Source organism: Nerophis ophidion, linkage group LG12 (genome assembly GCF_033978795.1).
Source record: "Nerophis ophidion isolate RoL-2023_Sa linkage group LG12, RoL_Noph_v1.0, whole genome shotgun sequence".
In the NCBI taxonomy this organism is placed as follows: Eukaryota; Metazoa; Chordata; class Actinopteri; order Syngnathiformes; family Syngnathidae; genus Nerophis; species Nerophis ophidion.
The window spans coordinates 26822033-26848798 of NC_084622.1; the positions used below are offsets into that span (position 1 = coordinate 26822033).

At 42.4% G+C, this 26766-nt stretch overlaps 1 protein-coding gene across 1 annotated transcript in view; it reads right to left on the bottom strand.

Moving 5' to 3' along the window:
- Positions 1-374: 374 nt before the first annotated feature.
- LOC133563201 (uncharacterized) overlaps positions 375-26766 on the bottom strand; it is a 113922-nt gene continuing 87530 nt past the window's right edge. The window contains exons 7-8 of the mRNA XM_061917193.1: positions 16661-16860; positions 375-1181 (exon numbers count right to left, since the gene is read on the bottom strand). Of these exons, the coding sequence (XP_061773177.1) occupies positions 1077-1181; positions 16661-16860 (305 nt within the window). The 3' untranslated portion in view covers positions 375-1076. The remainder of the gene's footprint in view (positions 1182-16660; positions 16861-26766) is intronic.

Sequence of the window (26766 nt, forward strand, 5' to 3'; positions counted from 1 at the left end):
GCACAAACGTCGCGTTGCTTTTGTTGTAGGGAAGATTTGAAATTGGTTCCCTCCGTCGCTGTGAAAAATGACATCATCTTGAAGTCTCGGATTTACAGTTGTTCCCCCCCGTCTTCTTTTTTCTCTCCCCATTGTCAAGGGATTATTTGTCTGGAAAAAAAAATCAGGAACGATCCGTCCCGCTTTCCCCATTTCGGGAAAGTTCAGTACATATAGAGTATGTCTTTAAACCTCTCTTTTTGTTGGAGCTACAACACAGCACCCACAGTACACGGACAACAAGGGGGCGGGGTGGCGGGGAGGGAGTAGGGGGTCCACTATAATATTGTACCAGGGGATGAGTAAGAGGGAACAATAAAGAAGAAATGAGAGAATAGGGAGAGAGACACTAGTATCATCAACAGCATCTTGAGCTGAGCTGGTTTCTTTACAAACCGAGTATTGATTGCTTTCTACGACTTCAGTCAAACATTAAACCACACTTAAGTAAAAGGGGGGGAGAAAAGTAATGGAAGATACAGCACACCGGAGATGGATGAAGGAAAGGGAGGTGGCGGAGAAAGCACACATAGCCGGTTTGTATGGGGGGACTTCTATCGGCCTAATATACCAGTATGTTTATGTACATACAGTACATACTGTACAGTATTGTTTACCTGGAATAATTACACACTAGGATTATACTGTATGTCACTTCCCTGTGATCCCACGGGACTGGCACCTTCAGTGGGTCAGGCTGTAGTGCAGTTCAGGACCAAGGGGTCCACAAATAGAACCAAAGAATGAAACCTCCGCCAAGTGCAGAGGGACGTTTTGGGCAGTCAGAAGCAAAGAGAGAGGAGAGTCACTACGCCGAAAAATGGAGACGGGACCGTATGAGAAGAGGAACAAGAAACAGCTAGAGAGGACGAGAGAAGAAGTTTAAAGGTTTAAGAGAGCAGATGGCTAATTGTACCCGTGTTTCGCAGCCTGGCAGCAAGTCAGTCTTGTGCATAAGGACGGGACGGGAAGAGCGAGGTGGGGGCGGGTGGGGGTGAGAAGAAAGAAGGGGCCATGGAGGCGGGTGGGCGGTGCCATTAGGCCTTAAGAGCGTGCCACTGGGCTACGTTGGTGCGCGGCCGAGCCAGCATGTCTTTCCAGTGCTTCACCTCGGCTGGTCCGCTCTTCCACGACAGGTAGATCTGACAAGAGAAAAACGCAGGATGAATACCAGAGATTATCAAAACAATAAGCACATTGTTCAATGAAAACCTATCTGCCAATGATGCAGCTCTTGCACTACAGCTTATTAGAGTATGCCGATCCAGCTGGCTTATGCGTGCACATTTCCTAACAATTTTCAAACATAGAAATTGTTATTTTGCCTTCTAGGCTCTGGTCACACTGCAGGTCAAATACACGCTTCCGACATGTCAATCATTCGAAGTATTTCAACCAATCTGATCGCAGGAAATTCTTTAATAATAATAATAATAATGGATTAGATTTATATCGCGCTTTTCTATTGTTAGATACTCAAAGTGCTCACAGAGAAGTGGGAACCCATCATTCATTCACGCCTGGTGGTGGTAAGCTACATCTGTAGCCACAGCTGCCCTGGGGTGGACTGACGGAAGCGTGGCTGCCAGTTTGCGCCTATGGTCCCTCCGACCACCACCAATCATTCATTCATCATTCATTCACCAGTGTGAGCGGCACCGGGGGCATAGGTGAAGTGTCCTGCCCGAGGACACAACAGCAGCGATTTGGATGTCAATAGGTGGGAAGCGAACCTGCAACCCTTGGGTTTCTGGCACGGCCGCTCTACCCACTACGCCATGCCGCCCCAACCTTTACAACCATATTGTCTCGCAAACAAATTTTACAAATGTTCTATATAATGTATTTGTCACAACGAGGGTGGGGGGTTGATGGTGGGGAGATAGGGGGGATGGAGTGGGGCAGCTTACTGCGGGGTCGTTCTCCCAGGAATGCAGAAGGGACAACTCCGGACAACTCCGGACGACAGCGTGACGAAAGAGATGATTTATTTATCAATCATCATCTAACTACAAAATAACAGGCAAACAACAAAAGGAAAGCGTGCCGTTCGCACGAAAAGCTAAAAAACAAATAGTTAGCGCAGGAAACGTAAAAGCTAACAATTAGCATGGACTACAGATATGGAACACTCACGAGCTGTGGCATGAACAAAAAAAACTTTCTTGGACATGGCATGAAGCGAACACTCAGCATAAACTTGGAATCAGACATGAACCGAACAATGACGCCAGGCCGACTGTCTGGCAAAAACAAGCTTAAATAATGCCTCTGATTAGTGCTCGGGAAGCAGGTAAAGAGGCTAACACTAATCAGAGACAGGTGAACACAATGAGTAACTATGGCAACCAAACAAACAGGGGTGCACAAAAAACAGGAACTAATGGAGTCCAAAACTAACAGAACATAACAAAACATGATCCGGGCCACGGATGATGACAGTATTCTTCTTGTTGCAAACAATTTTCCGTCATTTTGTCATCCATGGTCGATTGTTTTTCTTTTGCTTCTTACTATGTTGTTTTCATTGGACAGTGTTTGTCATAAAGCATCTCCATCCATCCATCCATTTCTACCGCTTGTACCTTTCGGGAATGCCGTGGGTGCTGGAGCCTATCACCCTGGACAAGTCTCCACCTCATCTCAAAAGTATTAAAACCATGACTTTTTCACTGCCACTCAAATATTTCAATAATGAATAACGCAAAATATGTTCTGGACCAAACAATTATTCATATTTTCTATTGCTTGCTAGTGTGGATAAATTAATATGAGGAAATAACTACAAAAGTACATTACATTCACTAATTGCGTTACAAAAAGCGCTTTGAGTATCTAGTTGATAGAAGAGTGTTATATAAATCTAACCCATTATTATTATTATTACAAAATAGAGACAAGCGGTAGAAACTGGATCGATGGAGGTCAATTAGGATAATACACGATACTGGATACAGACAACATACAAACCCTTCATTTATTGAATCAAAAATAATAAAATTCATAGATTTGTTGAATTTGCAAACAGCAAAAAATAATGCACAAAGCAAACCACAACCTACTACCCTAGAATGTGCAACAATTCTTCTCAATGAAAGAAGATAAATATAACCATAGAGAAAAATGTAACCTAAAACATTTGTGTGCACGTAAAACACTTAAGACCCACCATCAGTCTGTGAATGGGTGAATGTGGAAATAGTGTCAAAGCGCTTTGAGTTCCTAAAGAAAAAGGTACAAAACCGATTTACCATTTTAGCATATCAGTATGTGGAATTCAATTATGGAATGGATTAAGTAAAGTTATAGTATTAATTAATTAAATACAGAAGCGACATAGTGACATCATCTATTTTAAGAAAGTGTTCAACTACAAGTGTTTACAAAGCACCACGATAAGGAACATTGGTAAATGTCTTGAATTTGAGAGGGACAAATATATTATTTATCTCATTACAAGTGACTTCTCTGTATGAACAAAACGGTTGTATTAACATTACAGTGATTTGTAATGTGTGAAATATTTGAAATCTGCCGCCTCAACCGCTCCCTTCAAGTCAACAGGGGTGGGACGACTGGGCCAAGTGTAACAGTCCCCGGGTAGAAGGGGGCAGGAGTCAAGGGGCGTGGGGAAATTGATTCTCTCTGTGCCGTAAGCGGGGAACTGGGAGAAGGCTAAGCGGGCATGTGCGAGGTCACCTGTGTATCTGAGACAGGGGCTGGGGGAGCTTCACGGTAGAGGGACAAGGCTGTCCCTGTGGACAGCCACCTGGACATCATTTGGGCAGCCAAAGGCCATCTCTTCTGGGGTGCGCATCTCTCTCCCTCGCATTAAGAGCGACCCGCCATCAGCAACAGCGGCAGGTGCTTGTCTCAGTCACTCTGGTGGCGGGAGGTGACGATGGTGATCTGGTCTCCCAGGTTCCGCTGGAACCACTCCACCAACCCATCGCTCTAAGGGTGCAGTGGGGTAGTGCACAAGGCCGCAAACACCCGGGACTCAAAGTTTTTGCCTGGGTCAATGTGAAAGGTTGCCACAACGCCATGACGTCAAACCAACTTATCATGCCGTCCACCATGGCATCAGCAATGGTTACCGCCTCTTGGTTTGGAATAACGTATCCCTCCGGCCAATTAAGGAAATAGTCTATGACAGAGAGGACATAGCGGTTCTCCTCATCAGACCTGTGATGTCCATGTGGCAATCTACTGGGAACTGTTGAAGCGGTGCTTGCAAGTGCTGGCGGGAGCTTTGCGCACAACCCAGGGGCCACAGCGGCGATCCAACTCTCTTCTGCCGACCCTAATAGAACCCCTGTCGCAGCAGCTTAAGTGTTTTGATGATCCCAAAATGTCCATAACCGCCACCTAGCACCACCACCTGCCACTGATCTTCCTCTTGGTAGCCTTGGAGGATGGTACCACTGCCCTCCATTGCGGGTGCTGCCTTCACCCACTGCAAGACGGGCTAAAGATGTTTTGTCACACTCTTGCGCGTGCCTCCACTCAGCGTTCTTCACAGTCTGTAGTTCCCTAAAGACTGTATAGTCCTGACGGCCTAACTGAAAGCCACAAACTCGGCGCCCTCTGCCCGCCGCTCTCGTTCCTGTGCTTACCTGCGCTTGCGCTAACGACATCTGTCTGATGCACAAAGTCGGCAAGAGAGAGTGTCCACATTGGAGTGGCGAGCCCCTGGACGATGTTTTCTTTCAGAAATCATATCGTTGCAGCTCTTCCAACTACCTGGCGACCTGCCCCTCTGGCTCCCAGAAAGTCATTATGTACTTGAGGGTGGTCAGTCGCTTTCACAAAAGGGAGGCCACACAGGTAACATTTAAAGTTTCTGATGGAGAGCACCACTGCCAGTAATTTCGTTCAAACTTTGTGAGTTTCTGGCTGAAGCATGACCCTACCCTCTATCCTTCCGGCCACGCCAAGTATGCCCCAACCCTCACCCCCACCCCTCTGATGACAGTGTCCAGTAAGAAGGGTGGGGAGGTGGGGCTCGTTTCAGCCCCCAGAATGCCTCCTGGCACCCTTCGGACCTTTGTCCTTTTCCAGCCAACAATAAAGGGGCACAGCATTTGTAGCAAACCCCCGCACATGCCGCCGATAGTAGGAAGCAAGCCCGATGAAGCTCTTCAGCTGTCCTAGCTCTTACAGCCCGCACTTTTCGGCAATGGCGCCGATGCCATCTACACCCAGCCAGAGGTGGGTAGTAAAGCGCTACATTTACTCCGTTACATTTACTTGAGTAACTTTTGGGATAAATTGTACTTCTACGAGTAGTTTTTATGCAACACACTTTTACTTTTACTTGAGTATATTTATAGAGAAGAAATGCTACTTTTACTCTGCTCCATTTATCTACATTCGGCTCGCTACTCGCTACTTTTGTTTATCGAACTCTTAATGTTTGTTTTGGTTTATGACAGAGCTTCAACGTAGGACACGCATGCCTGCGTTTCACCAATCACATGAAGTCACTGGTGACGTTGGACCAATCAAACAGAGCCAGGCGGTCACATGACCCGAGTTAAAGAAGTTGAAAAACTTATTCGGGTGTTACCATTTAATAAAAGTTTCAATCAATCAATCAAAAGTGTAAAGGAAAAAAGACACTTTTTATTTGAACCGTACTTCCCGTCAAAAGCCCAAAGACTGATCGCACAGTTCCTGTCTTCACAATAAAAGTACCGCTCCATCGCGCCTGCGCTAACAAAATAAGAGTATCCAAAAGCCAGCGCAAACAAGCGAGCAAGCTACGGAGTTTGCCGCCAATGTATTTCTTGTAAAGTGTATAAAAACGAATATGGAAGCTGGACAAACAAGATGCCAAAAACCAACGACTTTCATGTGGTATTAGACAGAAAAGAGGAACTTTTTTTCTCCTCCATTTGAAAACGTGGACGTCTGATTCCAATCAATGCAAGTCATCAGAATCAGGTAATACACCAACTTATAATCTTGTCTTCATGAAAGATAGGAATCTATATGTTAAACATGCATGTATATTTATTAAAACACCTTTAACATGTCAACAAAAACGGCAAAATAAATGTAAATTATATACTGTATATATAAATGTATGTATATATATATATATATATATATATATATACTGTATATATATATATATATATATATATATATATATATGATATGTGTGTATATGTATATATGAGGTAGATCACCTCGACTTGGTCATTTATTAAGTAATTGATAAACGTTGAAAAATCTTATTGGAGTGTTACCATTTAGTGGTCAATTGTATGGAATATGTACTGTACTGTGCAATCTACTAATACAAGTTTCAATCAATCAATCAATCAATCAATCAATCAATCAATGCCTACTGAAGCTATGGTGCTGTTAAGTTATTGTGGCTCAATGTGCCTTATTTTTTTTAAATTTTAATGCACTATTATTTAATATATATTATTGTTTTAGTTGCTTAAGAGATATTCCTGGCTCTGAATTTGCTCATTGCTATTTTTATGTTTTTGTGCATTATTTGTTGCCGTAATCAGGTTACTCATCAGTTACTCAGTACTTGAGTAGTTTTTTTCACAACATACGTTTTACTTTTACTCAAGTAAATATTAGAGTGACTACTCCTTACTTTTACGTGAGTAATACATCTCTAAAGTAACATTACTCTTACTTGAGTACAATTTCTGGCTACTCTACCCACCTCTGACCCCAGTTAATGCCTTAAGAAGGTTACTTCTCATTACATGAAACACCATTTTATCTCTGCCCTAGAGTGGCTTCCTGCACCTCCCTCTCAGTTCAGTTTTTAATAGCAAAGGCTGAGACTATGACCCACCAGGGCAGCGTAGCACTGTTGCTGTTCAGGGTCCAGCAGCAGGAGGCATGAAAGAGCCTCTCCCTCCAGACACAAAGCCAATTGCAATGCATTGTACCGTTCTAGCATCTGCCAACAGCTCAAATTGAGCATGAAATTCCTCCCAATCCCATCCACCGGCACATTTAGGTGTGTTCCCCCAGCCAGCAGACAGTGGGGGAGACCCGCTGTACGGGGAAGTAGCGGGTGGCGGCAGTGGTGGCAGCGGCAGCGGCAGCATCTTGTCGCCTTCACAGACCGATGGGCTGCTCGTGTGCGAGAAGGAGCGCGGTAACCTTCTCCAAAACACCGTCCGGAGCTAAACTTGCTAATCGGTTTGCGGCCCTAGCTAACTTACAGATTGAAGTTAACATGCAGCCTGCAGGGTGTCCTTGCCACAAAGTCTCTTTTGGAATCGTAGCTTTTACTTCTCATACGTTTGTAATACTCCAAGAATGCAGGCTCACATAACTTCTCTGTTTGCCTTGTCTTATTTGCACAATATACAACACAACCACATAACGAACACAAATATGTGTAGCCTCTCTTTCCCCGTTCTCACAATAAACGTCACTTTCCCCTCCCTCCCACGTAAACCCCCCCCCCAGCCAAAACCATTGGCTTTAAGCTCGTAGCCAGCCAAAGCAATATGTAAAAAACAACAACAATCTGAATCTGTAACAGCTTTAGGTTTTGTAATGAAAAAATAAAATTGTTCACTTCAGTTTAGTTTGCTTCTATAACTTCATATATATGTAATTAGTTTTACTAATTTACATAATACATGCAAATTATGGCTTTATGATGCATTTCTGCGATGACACTGTCATGGACAAGTAGCATATGCATCTATCATTAAAAAAACAGGGCGGCTGACTCGATTTGGAAAATTAAGTGAGTAAATGTGCCACATTACAGTATATCAATTAAAGGATTTTTAATTTTAAAAACTGATTATATTTAGCTCAATGTTATGTTATAGTTCTACTGTAAATATGCATAAGGGACAGTTTTGTTCATAATTTGCAACTAACCAAGTTTCTCTCAAATTTGTCAAACCTAATTTAACAATTTAAATGTCTTATTATAATGCTACAAGTAGTAATTTTCATGAGATTATTTTCTAATATAATTGATTTGGCCCACTTAAATATTGTTTTTTTTCAAAAGCTATGCACTAAAGTATTTTTTGCCTGCGTGGGGGTCCTACTTTGGTAAAACATTTACATGTTGCATGAGATTAAGTGTGCATTCCTGTAACTTTCTGTCTGTAAAATAAATGTTGTTTTTTTTTTAGCAATTCTGTAATCCAGTACCATAATTTCATGATTATATCCAAACATAAAAATTCTTAACAAATGACAGTAGTATAAGCACACATCTGATTGAGGAGTCACAGTGTAACGACCTGGAATTTACACTTTATGTGTAATGTTGGAGTTGCCATGAGTGCAGGTGAGAGAGAGCAAGCGGCTGCTGTTCATACAACAGATGACAAAGGGTTGCCTTTGGCTTGGTTTGTACGGTAGACAACGACCAGTTTTGCTAAATAGAAGTATTTTACACTTATTTAAATTTTGCTAATTACAAACCCCGTTTCCATATGAGTTGGGAAATTGTGTTTGATGTAAATATAAACGGAATACAATGATTTGCAAATCATTTTAAAGCCATATTCAGTTGAATATGCTACAAAGACATGTTTGATGTTCAAACTGACAAACATTTTTTTTTGTTACAAATAATCATTAACTTTAGAATTTGATGCCAGCAACACGTGACAAAGAAGTTGGGAAAGGTGGCAATGAATACTGATAAAGCTGAAGAATGCTCATCAAACACTTATATGGATCATACCACAGGTGTGCAGGCTAATTTGGAACAGTTGGGTGCCAGGATTGGGTATAAAAGCAGCTTCCATGAAATGCTAAGTAATTCACAGATGAGGTGAGGGTAACCACTTTGTAAGCAAATTGTCGAACAGCTTTAGAACAACATTTCTCAACGAGTTATTGCAAGGAATTTAGGGATTTTACCATCTACGGTCCGTAAAATCCTCAAAAAGTTCAGAAAATCTGGAGAAATCAATGCACGTAAACGATGATATTACGGACTTTTGATCCCTCAGGCGGTACTGCATCAAAAACCGACATGAGTGTGTAAAGGACATCACCACATGGGCTCAGGAACACTTCATATAACCACTGTCAGTATCTATAGTTGGTCGCTGTCACATATGTACAGTAGATGGCAGTATTGCCCTGTTCAAAAGTGTCACAAGATTGCTGTTTGCGACAGACGAACTGCTTTACGGTCGACAAAACAACATGTTGTTGTTGTGTGTTGTTACCGCGCTGGGAGCACGTTTATGAAAACTGTCTACAATAAACCCACATAAAGAAGCCAAGAACTCGCCCTCGATCATTCCACATGGTGTCAGAAGCGGTCCGTGAGTCACGAAGATCAATTTAAGTCGGAAATAGACGACATGGCGAAGTTTAATCCTCCAGCGAGTTTTGCCTTTGACAAGCCGACAGAATGGCTCGACTGAAGACAGCGCTTTGACGAAACTCAACAATGATGATGGAAACATGCAGGTTGGAATACTATCCAACAGAGGGCATGTTTTCACCAGCGTGTCCAGCGGCCTGGGAGAAGGCAGAGTGTTTTATCAGATCCCTGTACAATCTATCGGAGCACTGTGAGTTCGGTGCCTGCCGGGATAAAAATATCCACGACCGCATTGTCGGCGGGATAATTGACAAGGAGCTCTCACGCAGGCGACAGCTATTGGCAGACCTAACGCTCGCACTGACAATAAAGACCGTCAGGCAGTCAGAGGAGGTTGCGGCACAAGTAAAACTGCAAGGAGACAAGATGGGATCAGTACAGGAGGTGCGTTACAACCAACAAAATCATTGGAAACAACAACCAACAAGGCAAGACAGAAGACAGAGAATGGGGGAATGAAAATAAATGTGGAAAATGCGGGAAAGCTGAGCATGGCAGAGAAAAAAAAATGCCCGGCAAGAAAAGCTACTTGCCACAACTGCCATAAAATCGGACATTGGGCCAGACTGTCGCACCAGCAACAAGTCAGTGAAGGAAGTCTTAGAAACGGGGCATGTTGAAAAGACATCCTATTTCTTAGGTTCAGTGTGCAGTGGAGATGAGAAAGAACAGTGGACTGTTCAACTACAAGTGGATTCCATCCCAATGGAATTTAAAATTGACACAGAAGCCGATGTAATTGTATTAAGTGAGGATGCGTTTCACACACTCACCCCACTGAGAGCACTGGAACCTCTTGACATTCCTCTGGACAGCCCAGGAGGTGAACTTTTGTGTCTGGGCCGATTTAAAGCAAAAGTTAGCTACAAGGGAAAAGATTACCCCTTCAAAGCATATGTGGTGCGCGGCAATAGTGTCAACAATCTACTCAGTCGGTCCCTGTCAGTAAGAATGAACTTGGTGCGACGAGTTGACGAAGTGACATACACCACCACAGGACATCATCAAGCTTACGGTGAGCATGGCACACTAAACACTGAACCAGTTAGAATACAGCTGAAAGATGGTGCCCAACCGTATGCTGTTCATTCCGCACAACGTGTGCCCTTCCCAATATTACAAAAAGTCAAAGGCGAACTACACAGGATGGAGTATAGCGGCATCATAGAGCCAGTAACACAGCCAACTGAATGGTGTGCACCAATAGTACCTGTTCTGAAGAAGAACACTGGCAAAGCCAGGATATGTGTCGACTTGAAACGGCTAAATGATTCAGTCAAAAGAGAGCATTATATCTTACCTACCTCGGATGAGATCAATGCCAAGCTCAGTGGAGCAACGGTGTTCTCCTCTCTTGATGCTGCGAGTGGGTTCTGGCAGATCCCGCGGCACTCAGACAGCTGCAAACTAACAACTTTTATTACACCGTTTGGCAGATACTGTTTCAAGAGATTACCATTCGGGATCACCAGTGCACCGGAAATCTTCCAGCAAAATATGCTGGAGACGCTGCAAGGGCTGGAAGGTGTTGAAGTTGTTATGGACGACATTCTGGTCAATGGGACCTCGATGGGACGACATGACATTAGACGTGAAAAGGTACTTCAACGCGTTGAATCAGCAGGCCTGAAGCTTAATAAAGACAAATGCTCCCTCAGACAAAGCCAATTAAGTTTATCGGGACACCTCATCGATCAGTCAGGGGTCAGACCCGACCCTGACAAAGTGGAGGCCATTCGACAGTTGGCCCCACCAAGAAATGTCCAGGAGCTTAAAAGTGTTCTGGACATGGTGAACTACCTGGGGAGGTATGTTCCTAGCCTATCCACAATAGGTCAACCATTATATGAGCTTTTGAAAAACAGGAACATCTGGACCTGGAGCCACGCAGAGCAGGCAGCATTTGAGCACATTAAGGAGATGCTGACCACAGCACCAGTCCTTTCCTTCTAAGATGTTGCCAAGCCCACAGCTTTGTCTGCCGATGCCAGTAGTTATGGCCTGCGGGGCGTACTGCTCCAACTCCATGTAGAAGAATGGAAGCCAGCAGCCTACTGCTCCAGACGTCTCACTGAAGCCGAAACGCGTTACGCCCAGATTGAGAAAGAGTGTCTGGCTGGTGTATGGGCCTGTGAAAAATTTGACAAGTACGTTTGCGGCTTGGATCAGTTCAGGTTTGAGACCGATCACAAACCATTAGTACCGCTAGTCAACAATAAAAGTCTGGACAATGTTCCTTTAAGATGTCAGCTATTACTGATGAGACCCCTGAGGTACAAACCAGTAGCTGAATGTGTGCCAGGAAAAAACTACTGTAGTAGCCGAAGCCCTGTCTCATAGCCCACAAACACACACAAAAGGAGAGACTGACACTCAGGATGATGTGGCGTGCTACGTAGCCACATTGATGCAGGGCATCCCAGCATCTCCAACCAGAACGGAGAGCTTTAGGACAGCAATGATGGCTGACAGCCAGCTGCAGGCTGTCATCAAACTAATCAGGTCAGGATGGCCAGAACACATTGCAAATGTCCCACCGTGTGGCAGTGTGTGAAAAATGAATTACCAGAAGCTGATGGCTTGGTCACATGAGGAAACAGAATTGTTATTCAAATGTCATTAAGAGCAGATATTTTGCAGAAAATACACGATGGACATCAAGGACTCACAAAGTGCAGAGAAAGGGCAAAAACATCGGTTTGGTGGCCAGGACTCTCTGTAGGACTTAAGAACATAGTTGAGTCGTGCAGGACCTGTCAGGAGCAGAAGCGAGCTCAGCAGAAGGAGCCACTCATCTCCACACCCATGCCAGACCGTCCATGCAAACAAATAGCTCTTGACCTTTGTGAACACAACAAGCACGATTATCTGGTGATATCTGATTACTATTCAAGGTAACTAGAAATCCTGCATCTACCATCAACAACCAGCGCTCAGGTTATTCAAAGACTGAAAGCATCTTTTGCTAGGTTCGATATCCCGGACGAGGTGGTGAGTGACAACGGACCTCAATTCTCCAGTGCGGAATTCCAGGTGTTGGCACGACAACTGGACTTCAGACACATTACGTCTAGTCCTCACCATCCTCAAGGAAATGGCCATGCAGAAAGAGCAGTGCAGACAGCAAAAGGAATCCTCCGACAGGAAGATCCATTGATAGCTCTCATGTGCTATTGTTCGACTCCGTGTCCTACCACGGTAGTTAGCCCAGCAGAACTGCTGATGGGGAGGAAGATCCGAACAACTCTCCCTACGCTCGAGAAAAACTGCAACCTAAATGACCCAACAGACAGACTGTCAAGCAAAAGGATGCAAAAGAGAAGATTAAAAAAGCCTACTATTACAATCGCTGTCATGATGCCAGACATCTTCCCTCTCTACAGCCAGAAGATAATGTCTACGTCAAGCTTGACAACGAAAAATCTTGGAAGACGCCAGCAGTTGTCTCAAAAAAAAAGGTATTACTCCGGGATCTTAAATCGTCAATACAGAGGGAGGAGCAGTGCTGCGGCGGAACCGACTTCATCTTCGGGCACAACTAATCTCCGAGCCGGAAAAGACTACCCTACCTGTGCACACCGATGAGAGCGGTGGGATGATTCCTCAATCACTGTGTGCCACTCGGGCGGCATAGCTCGGTTGGTTGAGTGGCCGTGTCAGCAACTTGAGGGTTGCAGGTTCGATTCCCGCTTGTGCCATCCTAGTTACTGCCGTTGTGTCCTTGGGCAAGACACTTTACCCACCCTCCCAGTGCCACCCACACTGGTTTAAATGTAACTTAGATATTGGGTGTCACTATGTAAAGCGCTTTGAGTCACTTGAAAAAAGCGCGATACAAATATAATTCACTTCACTTCACCGTTACAGAGGATAGCTGCCCAAATCCAAATGAGCTGACAACCCCAACTAGAACACCAGGACACGTTTTGACCAGGTCTGGCCGGGTCAGTAAGCTGACCGCTAAACTGGACTTGTAAAGAAAGTGTTTCACATTGGAAAATGGAGTGATATTCAAAAAGGAAAAAAAAAACACCTATGGCCTTTGGGGGGTGGTAAAAGAAGAAGAAGAGAGATGACACAATCATCTGTTCACTTTAAGAATCCACATTGAGTTATGTTTACGGAACATTTGTGTAACAGGTATGTAGCTTCTGTAAAATTTGATAAAAGTAATTGCTTCCTGTGCTATGGTGACAAAGGAAGTACACTTTGAGTTATTGGCAACTATTGGAACTTATTTTTACAGATTTGAATTTAATTTTATATAAATGATGTGGCATCACAATTGTAATATTGTTCATTTAAATTGAGCTATTATTACCTGTTAAGATACACTTTGCACTTATTTGATATCCTGTAACCTGAAAAGCAGGGAGATGTCACATATGTACAGTAGATGGCAGTATTGCCCTGTTCAAGAGTGTCACAAGATTGCTGTTTGCGGCAGACGAACTGCTTTACAGTGGACAAAACGGGACTGTTGTTGTTGTGTGTTGTTACCGCGCTGGGAGCACGTTTATGAAAACTGTCTACAATAAACCCACATTAAGAAGCCAAGAACTCGCCCTAGATCATTCCACAGTCGCTACATCTGTAAGTGCAAGTTAAAACTCTGATATGCAAAGCAAAACCCATTTATCAAAAATATCCTGAAACGCCGCCGGCTTGGCTGGGCCCGAGCTCACCTAAGATGGACTGATGCAGAATGGAAAGGTATTCTGTGGTCTGACGAGTCCACATTTCAAATTATATTTGTAAACAGTGAACATGGTGTCCACCAGAACAAAGAGTAAAATAACCATTCGGATTGTTATAGGCGCAAAGTTCAAAAGCCAGCATCTGTGATGGTATGGGGGTGTATTAGTACCCAAGGCATGGGTAACTTACACATCTGTGAAGGCACCATTAATGCTGAAAGGTCCATACAGGTTTTGGAGCAACATATGTTGTCATCCAAGCAACGTTATCATGGACGCCCCTGCTTATTTCAGCAAGACAAGTGTTACAACAGCATGGCTTTGTAAAAAAAGAATGCGGGTACTTTCCCGGCCCACCTGCAGTCCAGACCTGTCTCCCATCGAAAATATGTGGCGCATTATGAAGCGTAAAATACGACAGCGGAGACCTCCTGGACTGTTAAACAACTGAAGCTCTACATAAAACAAGATTGGGAAACAATTCCACTTTCAAAGCTTCAACAGTTAGTTTCCTCAGTTCCCAAACATTTATTGAGTGTTGTTAAAAGAAAAGGTGATGTAACACAGTGGTAAAGATGTCCTTTCCCAACTACTTTGGCACGTGTTGAAGACATGAAATTCTAAGTTAATTATTATTTGCAAAAAAAAATAAAGTAGATAGGCGCCAGCGCCCCCCGTGACCCCAAAAGGGAATATGGATGGATGGATGGAGTTTGAACATCAAATATATTGTCTTTGTAGTGCATTCAACTGAATATGGGTTGAAAAGGATTTGCAAATCATTGTATTCCGTTTATATTTACATCTAACACAATTTCCCAACTCAAATGGAAACTGGGTTTGTAAATGGATCAAAGGAATTCATGTCCTCCTTAAAGTGTCTCGACAGACGTAACAACAATTTAACAGTGTTGACAAACATTGTATTTGTTGTGGCCGCCTGTCGACACCTGTTACTCACAGTTGCATTGCAAAATCATATGAATCAAATTTTTACGTGTTTATTTTGTTTAGAGTGGGACATTGGCTGCAGTGCAATCCCAGGGAACACGTTTTATCAGTATCATGTACCATGTTTCAAACCCTGCTTTGAAAAGCTGCACGCTACTAAACCTGCTCATTGTAACCATTAATCATGACTTCTTCTGTTTGATAAAAAAAATATATATATATACATATACATCACTTTGTTTTAATAATTTTTGTTTTGTTAATTAAAATATTTTATATATTGTGGTCCTGGGTTAATGTTGCTCATCAATTTTAATGTATTCCTATTTATTGAGTGTATTTAATTACATTTCTCAGTATCATATGGTTCAAGACTCTGTATCTGTATCTGTATGTGAGGATGTAAATATCCAGATGTATGCAGATGACACGGTTATTTATACTTGGGGAAAGGACGCTGGTTGCCAAAAATCTTACAGCAGCCATGGAGAAGGTGGCAAGATGGTTACATGACTCTAGTCCTACATTAAACATTAACAAAAGGGCAACAATGTATTTTGTAAACAAAAATAAAATGCCATCCTTTCTGAATATAACTGTTTTAAGGAAATAATACAAAATGTTAGTGAATATCTTTACCTGGGTGTCATTTTAGACCTTACATGAAACATTCAGAAAACGGCAACAATGTATTTTCTAAACAAATATAAAATGTCATCCTTTCCGAGTATAACTGTTAATAAGGAAATAATACAAAATGTTAGTGAATATCTTTACCTGGGTGTCATTTTAGACCCAATACTTTGTTTTAAAAAACATAAACAGATGTGCCAGAGTTTTGAGTACAACATAAAAAAGTTCTATATATTAATAATTGGAGGCAGCTAAAACATATTTTAATGCAATGATTGTCTCGCTTTTATTATCGTATAACATGCTGGTGCCAGGCAAGAAAAATTACACTGAGGCCATTGGAAATTTTGCAGAAAATATCGCTCAAAATTTCTTGACCGAAAACCACAACACCACCATCACTGTTTAGTTCTCCAAAAATATAGATTGTTAAATATCGCTAACATTCAAAGATTAGCACCAATAGGAATGGCCCATCGAATCCTAAATAACACTGCACCAGCGCCACTTAAGTACTTTGTCCAGTTTTATCATGTCTTTGCAGTCTATTCGATTGAACAAATTTGAAAAGGACTTGCAAATCATTATATTCTGATTTTATTTAAGAATTACGCAACGTGCCAACTTCACTGGGTTTTTTTGGTTTTGTAACGTTTTTATTTCAGGCAAATTAATGCTCTTAAGAACAATGTTAATGAAGTTATGCTGTAAGATGTAATATATGTATTTCTTTATATTTAGTTTTTTAAAATGTTAATAAGGATAACTTGTCATGCAGAAGTGTACTTATAACAATTGTTTACACAACCATATATTACCGGCGGAGAGTGGGGGGGGGGATGTTTTGTTCTTCATCGGAAGCTGTAACTGAAATTAATTGAGAAGCACTGATCTACACTCAGGTGAACATCTGAAGAGGACTTGTAAGTGGAAACACCTGCAAAGGGCTACAACAACCAGGCTTGTTTCACTCAGACGTTACCTTGCCAATAACATCGTTGCGACTGAGTCTGTCCTTGTCCATGACAGTGATGATGATGGTGGTCTCCCTCAGCACATGGGCGGGCACATCGAAGGGGAAGGATTCGTTGAAGATGGGATTGAGACAGCGCTTCATCGTGACCGTCTTTTTCTTTTCTACACGCCTGTCTTTGTGCATCAGCCACACCTTCACGTAGGGATCTGCAATGTAGATACCGAATGTTGCATGAGAACAATGATCAAGCACAAAAAGACAAGATAAAATAGAAGAAGCATAACAGTGTACAGAAAAACTAAAACAAATAAGACAATGGAAGGTCTTTCTTGAGGGTTGAGGGGCAGTTTTTCAATTAACCTCCATCGCTGATGAAAAAGGGAAGGTGACGGGGGGATACACTCACCATTTCAATGCAAGGTCAACTTATCCCACCAGCAAGGAAATATTCAGTGTAAATAAGCAAGCATTTATGAAACAAAAAAATGGTTTAGCTATACATAAAGAGACTATGTATAGCTTGGATTGCAGCCGCGAGACCATCAAACATAATTTTTAACGCCATCACCTGGTAGATGTTGGTGTGTTTATGGCATTTTCACACTGGTAATGTTGAATCAAAGCATGTTTCATTCTATTTAACATGAGCAAACTGCAGGTTACAAACAACGTACAGTATTTGGGGGAAAAAAAAGCAATAGCTCTATTTATAGATCTGAGAAAACTTTTAATATTTTCCACATTAATGCACAGTGTATTTTAAAGACTTCAAATATATGTAGTTTAAAGCCAATTTTTCCACGTGACACCACACAGTGTGTTACGGTAAATTACTGCGAGGTTTGTTCCCCCGGGATGCAAACGGATTACTCCGTTCAGGACTTGCAGGTAGGAGAATGGTTTAATCTTCAAAATTAAACACATACCAAAAACACAAAACAAGTAGAAGGAAAACATGGGAAGCCAAGGTCACTTCTTAGCACGGGAAGCATAAACTCAGAGACAAAAACAACAAGCGTAACTATTGCCTGAAGCAAACAAAGAAGCCAGGTTGACTGACCGGCAAAGGCAGGCTTAAATGATGACTCTGATTAGTGTTCGGGGAACAGGTGAGTGTCCCGAACACCAATAAGAGGCAGGTGAAAACAATGAGCAACCATGGCAACCAAAACAAACTCAAGGGTACATTAAACAGGAACTGATGGAGTCCAAAACGAACAGAAAATAAGAACAGATTATCCGGGCCACGGATAATAGCAGCGGGGGCCGTCTACGGAGCAGACGCCAGCGGTGTGATCGGAAACGCGGATGCCGAGCGGGGCTTAAAACAAAGCAGAAGGCTAATCCCCACAGAACACCACTTCCCTCCACCCTGAAGACGGATTTAGATGAAAGATGCAAGACTACTGGTCTGGGTAAGGAGTCTGTTAAATTAGAACAAGTTTTTTCTGCTTTGAGTGTTTCAGAGTTGGACATGTGTTTTACCGAGGTGGCTAACTATGATGCGTGCAGTTTATCAAAGCAACAAACAAACAATCGAAAAATCCCCGTTACTGAGGTGGCTAACTATGATGCTTGCAGTTTATCAAAGCAACAAACAAACAATCGGAAAATCCCCGTTACTGAGGAGGCTAACCATGATGCGTGCAGTTTATCAAAGCAACAATCAAACAATCCGAACATTCCCGTCGTATCAATTCCTAGATATGGTCGTAATTATACTGAATGCACTGGGCATAATAAACACAACATTATTAATATTGCTACTACGGATAAATTGATCAAAAATTCCCTAAAACAGCCCACTACCTATAATATAGGTTTTTTAAACATAAGATCATTGTCTCCCAAAACGTTGTTAGTTAATGATATTATCAGAGACAACAATCTTAACGTCATCGGTCTCAGTGAAACCTGGCTTAAACCAAACGACTTTTTTGCGCTAAATGAGGCATGTCCTCCTAACTTTACACATGCGCATATTGCCCGTCCGCTTAAAAGGGGTGGGGGGGTCGCACTAATATACAACGAAAACTTTAACCTTAGTCCTAACATAAATAATAAATATAAATCGTTTGAGGTGCTTACTATGAGGTCTGTCACACCGCTGCCTCTACACCTGGCTGTTATCTACCGCCCCCCAGGGCCCTATTCGGACTTTATCAATGAATTCTCAGAGTTCGTTGCTGATCTAGTGACACACGCCGATAATATAATCATAATGGGGGACTTTAATATCCATATGAATACCCCATCGGACCCACCGTGCGTAGCGCTCCAGACTATAATTGATAGCTGTGGTCTCACACAAATAATAAATGAACCCACGCATCGCAACGGTAATACGATAGACCTAGTGCTTGTCAGGGGTATCACCGCTTCCAAAGTTACGATACTCCCGTATACTAAAGTATTGTCCGATCATTACCTTATAAAATTCGAGGTTCAGACGCATGTTCGTCAAACTAATAATAATAATAACTGCTATAGCAGCCGCAACATTAATACGGCCACAACGACAACTCTTGCTGACCTACTGCCCTCGGTAATGGCACCATTCCCAAAATATGTGGGCTCTATTGATAACATCACTAACAACTTTAACGACGCCCTGCGCGAAACCATTGATAACATAGCACCGCTAAAGTTAAAAAAGGCTCCAAAAAAGCGCACCCCGTGGTTTACAGAAGAAACTAGAGCTCAGAAATTATTATGCAGAAAGCTGGAACGCAAATGGCGCACGACTAAACTTGAGGTGCACCATCAAGCATGGAGTGATGGTTTAATAACTTATAAACGCATGCTTACCTTAGCTAAAGCTAATTATTACTCAAATCTCATCCACCGTAATAAAAACGATCCTAAATTTTTGTTTAGTACGGTAGCATCGCTAACCCAACAAGGGACTCCTTCCAGTAGCTCCACCCACTCAGCTGATGACTTTATGCAATTCTTTAGTAAGAAAATTGAAGTCATTAGAAAGGAGATTAAAGACAAGCCGTCCCAGCTACAAAGGGGTTCTATTAACACTGACACGATTGTATATACGGCGGATACTGCCCTCCAAAATAGTTTCTCTCGTTTTGAGGAAATAACATTAGAGGAATTGTTAAAACGTGTAAATGGAATAAAACAAACAACATGTTTACTTGACCCTCTTCCTGGGAAACTGATCAAGGAGCTCTTTGTATTATTAGGTCCATCAGTGCTAAATATTATAAACTTATCACTTTCCTCGGGCACTGTTCCCCTAGCATTCAAAAAAGTGGTTATTCATCCTCTTCTTAAAAGACCTAACCTCGATCCTGACCTCATGGTAAACTACCGACCGGTGTCTCACCTTCCCTTTATTTCAAAAATCCTCGAAAAAATTGTTGCGGAGCAGTTAAATGAACACTTAGCGTCTAACAATCTATGTGAAACCTTTCAATCCGGTTTCAGGGCAAATCACTCGACGGAGACAGCCCTCGCAAAAATGACTAATGATCTATTGCTAACGATGGATTCTGATGCGTCATCTATGTTGCTGCTCCTCGATCTTAGCGCTGCTTTCGATACCGTCGATCATAATATTTTATTAGAACGTATCAAAACACGAATTGGTATGTCAGACTTAGCCCTGTCTTGGTTTAACTCTTATCTTACTGATAGGATGCAGTGTGTCTCCCATAACAATGTGACCTCGGACTACGTTAAGGTAACGTGTGGAGTTCCCCAGGGTTCGGTCCTTGGCCCTGCACTCTTCAGCATCTACATGCTGCCGCTAGGTGACATCATACGCAAATACGGTGTTAGCTTTCACTGTTATGCTGATGACACCCAACTCTACATGCCCCTAAAGCTGACCAACATGCCGGATTGTAGTCAGCTGGAGGCGTGTCTTAATGAAATTAAACAATGGATGTCCGCTAACTTTTTGCAACTCAACGCCAAAAAAACGGAAATGCTGATTATCGGTCCTGCTGGACACCAAACTCTATTTAATAATACAACTCTAACATTTGACAACCAAACAATTAAACAAGGCGACACGGTAAAGAATCTGGGTATTATCTTCGACCCAACTCTCTCCTTTGAGGCACACATTAAAAGCGTTACTAAAACGGCCTTCTTTCATCTCCGCAATATCGCAAAAATTCGCTCCATTCTGTCCACTAAAGACGCTGAGATCATTATCCATGCGTTTGTTACGTCTCGCCTCGACTACTGTAACGTATTATTTTCGGGTCTCCCCATGTCTAGCATTAAAAGATTACAGTTGGTACAAAATGCGGCTGCTAGACTTTTGACAAGAACAAGAAAGTTTGATCACATTACGCCTATACTGGCTCACCTGCACTGGCTTCCTGTGCACTTAAGATGTGACTTTAAGGTTTTACTACTTACGTATCAAATACTACACGGTCTAGCTCCATCCTATCTTGCCGATTGTATTGTACCATATGTCCCGGCAAGAAATCTGCGTTCAAAGGACTCCGGCTTATTAGTGATCCCCAAAGCCCCAAAAAAGTCTGCGGGCTGTAGAGCTTTTTCATATCGGGCTCCAGTACTCTGGAATGCCCTCCCGGTAACAGTTCGAGATGCCACCTCAGTAGAAGCATTTAAGTCTCACCTTAAAACTCATTTGTATACTCTAGCCTTTAAATAGACTCCCTTTTTAGACCAGTTGATCTGCCGTTTCTCTTCTTTTTCTTCTATGTCCCACTCTCCTTTGTGGAGGGAGTCCGGTCCGATCCGGTGGCCATGTACTGCTCGCCTGTGTATCGGCTGGGGACATCTCTGCGCTGCTGATCAGCCTCCGCTTGGGATGGTTTCCTACTGGCTCCGCTGTGAACGGGATTCTCGCTGCTGTGTTGGATCCGCTTTGGACTGGACTCTCGCGACTGTGTTGGATCCATTATGGATTGATGTTTCACAGTATCATGTTCTCATAGTCATCAGTATCATCAGTATCACAGTATTATGTTCTCATAGTCATCATTGTCACCGACGTCCCACTGGGTCATTATTGTCACCGATGTCCCACTGGGTGTGAGTTTTCCTTGCCCTTATGTGGGCCTACCGAGGATGTCGTAGTGGTTTGTGCAGCCCTTTGAGACACTAGTGATTTAGGGCTATATAAGTAAACATTGATTGATTGATTGATTGATCATGACACAGTGACAAGTCCTATTTACATACTGTACCTCTGAGAGGACTACAATCTCCTCTTTCTGATGTAAAATTTGAAGGACTTGCACATACCCAAAGTTGGTCTGTCCGTAAGCCTTAACTGACTTTGCATTTCAAAATGTTTGGCCTGTATAAAAACTATGTCGACGACTGCGATACAGGACACGTTCGACAGCTTGCTTAAAACTCGCCTATGAAATGTGGTGTTATAGATCAATTTCAGCATTTTTATTTTCTAAGGTGGCGACCCTTAGGAACAGGGTCTTTGTTTCAGTACAGTTCTTTGATTTTTTTATTTCGTTCGATCTATATTAATCACAATTGTTGCACTCTCTCAGAATACCGCAAGTAGAGTACATTCCCACGTCCAACATAAATGGCTAACCAGCACCCACAATGCATTCGGAAATCACATGCTCTTTGGAGTCCTGTAGATTAATAATCATTTAGACCAGACCTGGGCAAATTACGGCTCATTCAGATTTTCAATCCAACTCAACAGATGTTTCGAAATATTTTTTTTAGCCCTTTAACATCAAAACTCTAGCCGCCATTAAGATGTGCAATGCTGTTTTCAAATTACCTTAAATCTTGTAATACACAAAATATTACAATAGTGGGAATCTGTGCTTTTGCGTTATTATACAAATGATTACGGTAATCTACGCCACAGCAGCTCGGTGGAGGCACCAAGCATTGTGGGCGGGATTTGTTACTTTGTTTCTACAGCGTGTTTCCAGGCAGCGAGCCTGAAACGCGGGTGTCAGGGAGATTCACTGAAGGAGGTTTTTACAACAATATTTTGCAGAAAAGTGATATTACATCAGATTGTACGTGTTTTTTTTACCCTTTGCATTCATACTTTGCTGTGTTTGTAGAGTTTTGCTTAATTGTAAAATATGTCGATCGAGGAAGTGGTGCGAGAAGTAAAAGAGGAGAGATGTTCACACGCTGTCAATATTCAGTCTTTTACTGTTCATGGTTAATATTGTCAGTCTGACATTCTTTAGTTTCATGTACATTCAGTAAACGTATTTAAAAAAAAATAGAATTCCATTCCGTTTTTTGAGGTGACCTGTCAAAAAGATTACAGTTGGTACAAAATGCAGCTGCTAGACTTTTGACAAGAACAAAAACGTTTGATCATTTTAGGCCTGTACTGGCTCACCTGCTCTGGCTTCCTGTGCATTTAAGATGTGACTTTAAGGTTTTACTATTTATGTATAAAATACTACACGGTCTAGCTTCAGCCTATCTTGTTGATTGTATTGTACCATATGTCCCGGCAAGAAATCTGCGTTCAAAGAACTCCGGCTTATTAGTGATTCCCAGATCCCAAAAAAAGTCTGCGGGCTATAGAGCGTTTTCTATTCGGGCTCCAGTACTATGGAATGCCCACCCGGTAACAGTTCAAGATGCTACCTCAGTAGAAGCATTTACGTCCCTTCTTAAAACTCATTTGTATACTCTAGCCTTTAAATAGACCCCCTTTTTAGACCAGTTGATCTGCCGATACTTTTCTTTTCTACTCTACCCCCCTGTCCCTTGTGGAAGAGGGGGCACAGAACCGGTGGCCATGGATGAAGTACTGGCTGTCCAGAGTCGGGTGGATCGCTCGCCTAAGTATCGGTTAGGGACATCTCTGCGCTGCTGACCTGTGTCCGCTCGGGATGGTCTCCTGCTGACCCCACTATGGACTGGACTCTCAATATTATGTTAGATATCCACTATGGACTGGGCTTTCACAATATTATGCTAGACCTACGACGTCCATTGCATCCGGTCTCCCCTAGAAGGAGGGGGGTTTCCGTCCATGTTTCTCATAGTCAATCACATTAACATACAACTGAGTTGTGAGTTTTTCCTTGCCCTTATGTGGAATCTGAACCAAGGATGTCGTTGTGGCTTGTGCAACCCTTTGAGACACTTGTGATTTAGGGCTATATAAATAAACATTGATTGATTGATAACGTTTTTAGCATTCAATTAGATATTATTGTGAGCTTTTCTATTGGTATTCCTAAAAAAAAATGGAACCCGGCACACACACTGTGCAGCATATTTTTAAAGCATAAACACGCAGGCCCCGAGGCACCTACTTATTTTTCAATGTGGCCAGCGAAACAAAATAATTGCCCAGGCTTGATTTAGACCTATGTACCTAAGTGGCCTAACATGCACATTTTTGGACTGTGGGGAGAAAGGAGTACACGCAGTAAACTGACAAGTACGAGAAGAAGAAGCAAACGGCCCCCTCCCAAGGTTTCTCATTGTATCCCATTGGGTTGAGTTTTTTCTTGCCCTGATGTGGGATCCGAGCCAAGGATATAGTTGTGGCTTGTGCAGCCCTTTGAGACACTTGTGATTCAGGGGCAATATAAATAAAAATTGATTGATTAATGAATTTGAACTGGAAAAAAAGCCACAGGTGAACTGGACCTAAAGTAAGTGTCGATTGAGTAAGTCATGATAAGTATTCTGATACATGGAGCACATAATGCTTAAATCACAGCTACATACAAAGACAATCTGAACGTGTCCAAACAAAACGTGACATTTGGGCTAATTATGTGCAAATAATGTGATTATGTTTCTCAGTTTGTACAGGCTGTTGCCCTATTGTATTGGGAGGGAGGGGAAAGGTGTCACTCTGCCAGACAGTTTGTTGTTAGCTCCTACAATACCAGTGTCGCAATAGCTTGATTAATATGCAGGTCAAAGCATATAAATGGAGCGGTTTTAATGATTTTACAGTGCTTCATACACGACTTTTCCATTACCTGCAATTAGAGATGTCCGATAATGGCTTTTTTGCCGATATCCGATATTCTGATATTGTCCAACTCTTAATTACCGATTCCGATATCAACCGACACCGATATATACAGTCGTGGAATTAACACATTATTATGCCTAATTTTGTTGTGATGCCCCGCTCGATGCATTAAACAATGTAACAAGATTTTCCAAAATAAATTAACTCAAGTTATGGAACAAAAATGACAACATGGGACTGCCATATTTATTATTAAGGTCGCAAAGTGCATTATCTTTTTTTAACACGCTTCAAAACAGCAGCTTAGAATTTGGGACATGCTCTCCCCGAGAGAGCATTAGGAGGTTGAGTGGCGTGGGGTTGAGGTGGGGGGGTAGCAGGGGGATGTATATTGTAGTGTCCCGGAAGAGTTAGTGCTGCAAGGGGTTCTGGGTATTTGTTCTTTTGTGTTTATGTTGTGTTACGGTGCGGGTGTTCTCCCGAAATGTGTTTGTCATTCTTGTTTGGTGTGGGTTCACAGTGCAGCGCTTATTTGTAACAGTGTTAAAGTTTGTTATACGGCCACCCTCAGTGTGACCTGTATGGCTGTTGACCAAATGTGCGTGGATTCACTTGCGAGTGTGATAAGCCTCAGATATTATGTGACTGGGCCGGCACGCAAAGGGATTGCCTTTAAGGTTTATTGGCGCTCTGTACTTCTCCTTACATCCGTGTATACAGCGGCTTTTTAAAAAGTCATATATTTTACTTTTTGAAACCGATACCGATAATTTACCATACCACATTTTAAAGCATTTATCAGCCAAAAATATTGGCAGTCCAATATTATCGGACCGCCCTACCTGCAATGTTAACTGCCTCTTGCAAAAGTTTTTTCACGATTTAGTACTTACAAAAAAAAGTGTTCTTGTCTTACATAAAGATTGTGGATCATGGGCAAAATTCCCCGAAAGGCTTGAAAGGGGCTCTTCAATAACCCTTAAGTGTAAGCGTTATACCTCCCCCTCTTTCAGCTTTTTGCACGTAATGATGTAAATTACACCCGTACGTAATACACCCATTAGCTTTGTGTTGTTGGATAATGATAGCAATTTAGCAATGTGTAACTACTAATGTTAGCTATCTTTGAATGCATATTCTATCATGATAACATGACTGCAACTTGCTAGTTGTTTCTCTTGAACTACTTTTCTGTGTGTGCATGCGCTACCTGCGTGCACCCGTGGACAAGACAAGCCTGAACGCCAGAGAAATTCTTCAGACCCGCAAGTTATTTTAATTTGATATAATGATAATTGTGGAAAATATAAACACTTCAAGACAACATTTGTCAAACCCAGTGGCGGGCCGTGCGTTTCCCACCTAGGCCTTCAGTGATGTCCTGTGTCCAATGTTCACCTCTCAAAATACCATAATTTATGTCACCACATGACCATTGCTGGAGAAAGTAACACATATACGCCCTACTGGGCATTGAATCACCCACAAACGGTGTACAAAATGTTTTATTTTCTGACGTATATGTGTTGTCTTGTCTAATCATAAAAGACGCAAACCAGGTGTGTTGACTGAGTTCTTAAAGTTTACTCCACAAGCTGCTCATTAAAAACATCCCGCTGCCGGCATGGCAACATTCAACCTAAACGGGGCTACTGCGTATGCTGGGTAATGGAGTTCTTATGTTATCCAACTCATAACATCCCAATATATACCAGCTAGAAAGCCTTATAGATAACAACTTGTTTTCTGATTGGCTATCGCAACTGTCTGTCACATAACTTTGTGTCCGTTGACTTACAGTGCACGGACGCCCAATTCATTGTGAAGGCCTCGGGCAGATTTGGTACAGCATGGCAACATAAGCTGAATTCTGATTGGATAAAAACTCCATAACCTAAAAACAACAGCGCTGGAAGGAGCGTAATATGACATGAAGAGAATATGAATACTGACGGTTCAGCACTGGTTAGACCACTGATTGTAGAGGTTAACCAATGTCACAGCCCGGGTGCACTCCAGTGCGTATGAATCTGTGCGCTGCTCCAAGCGTGCATCTGTGGGTGCCAATCTGCAATCATTCAGCACTCAACACACCTGTCGCTGATGAGCTAGCTGCCTGGGCTTCTTAAGCCAGAGCAAACTTGTTTTCCGGGCAAGAAGGTAG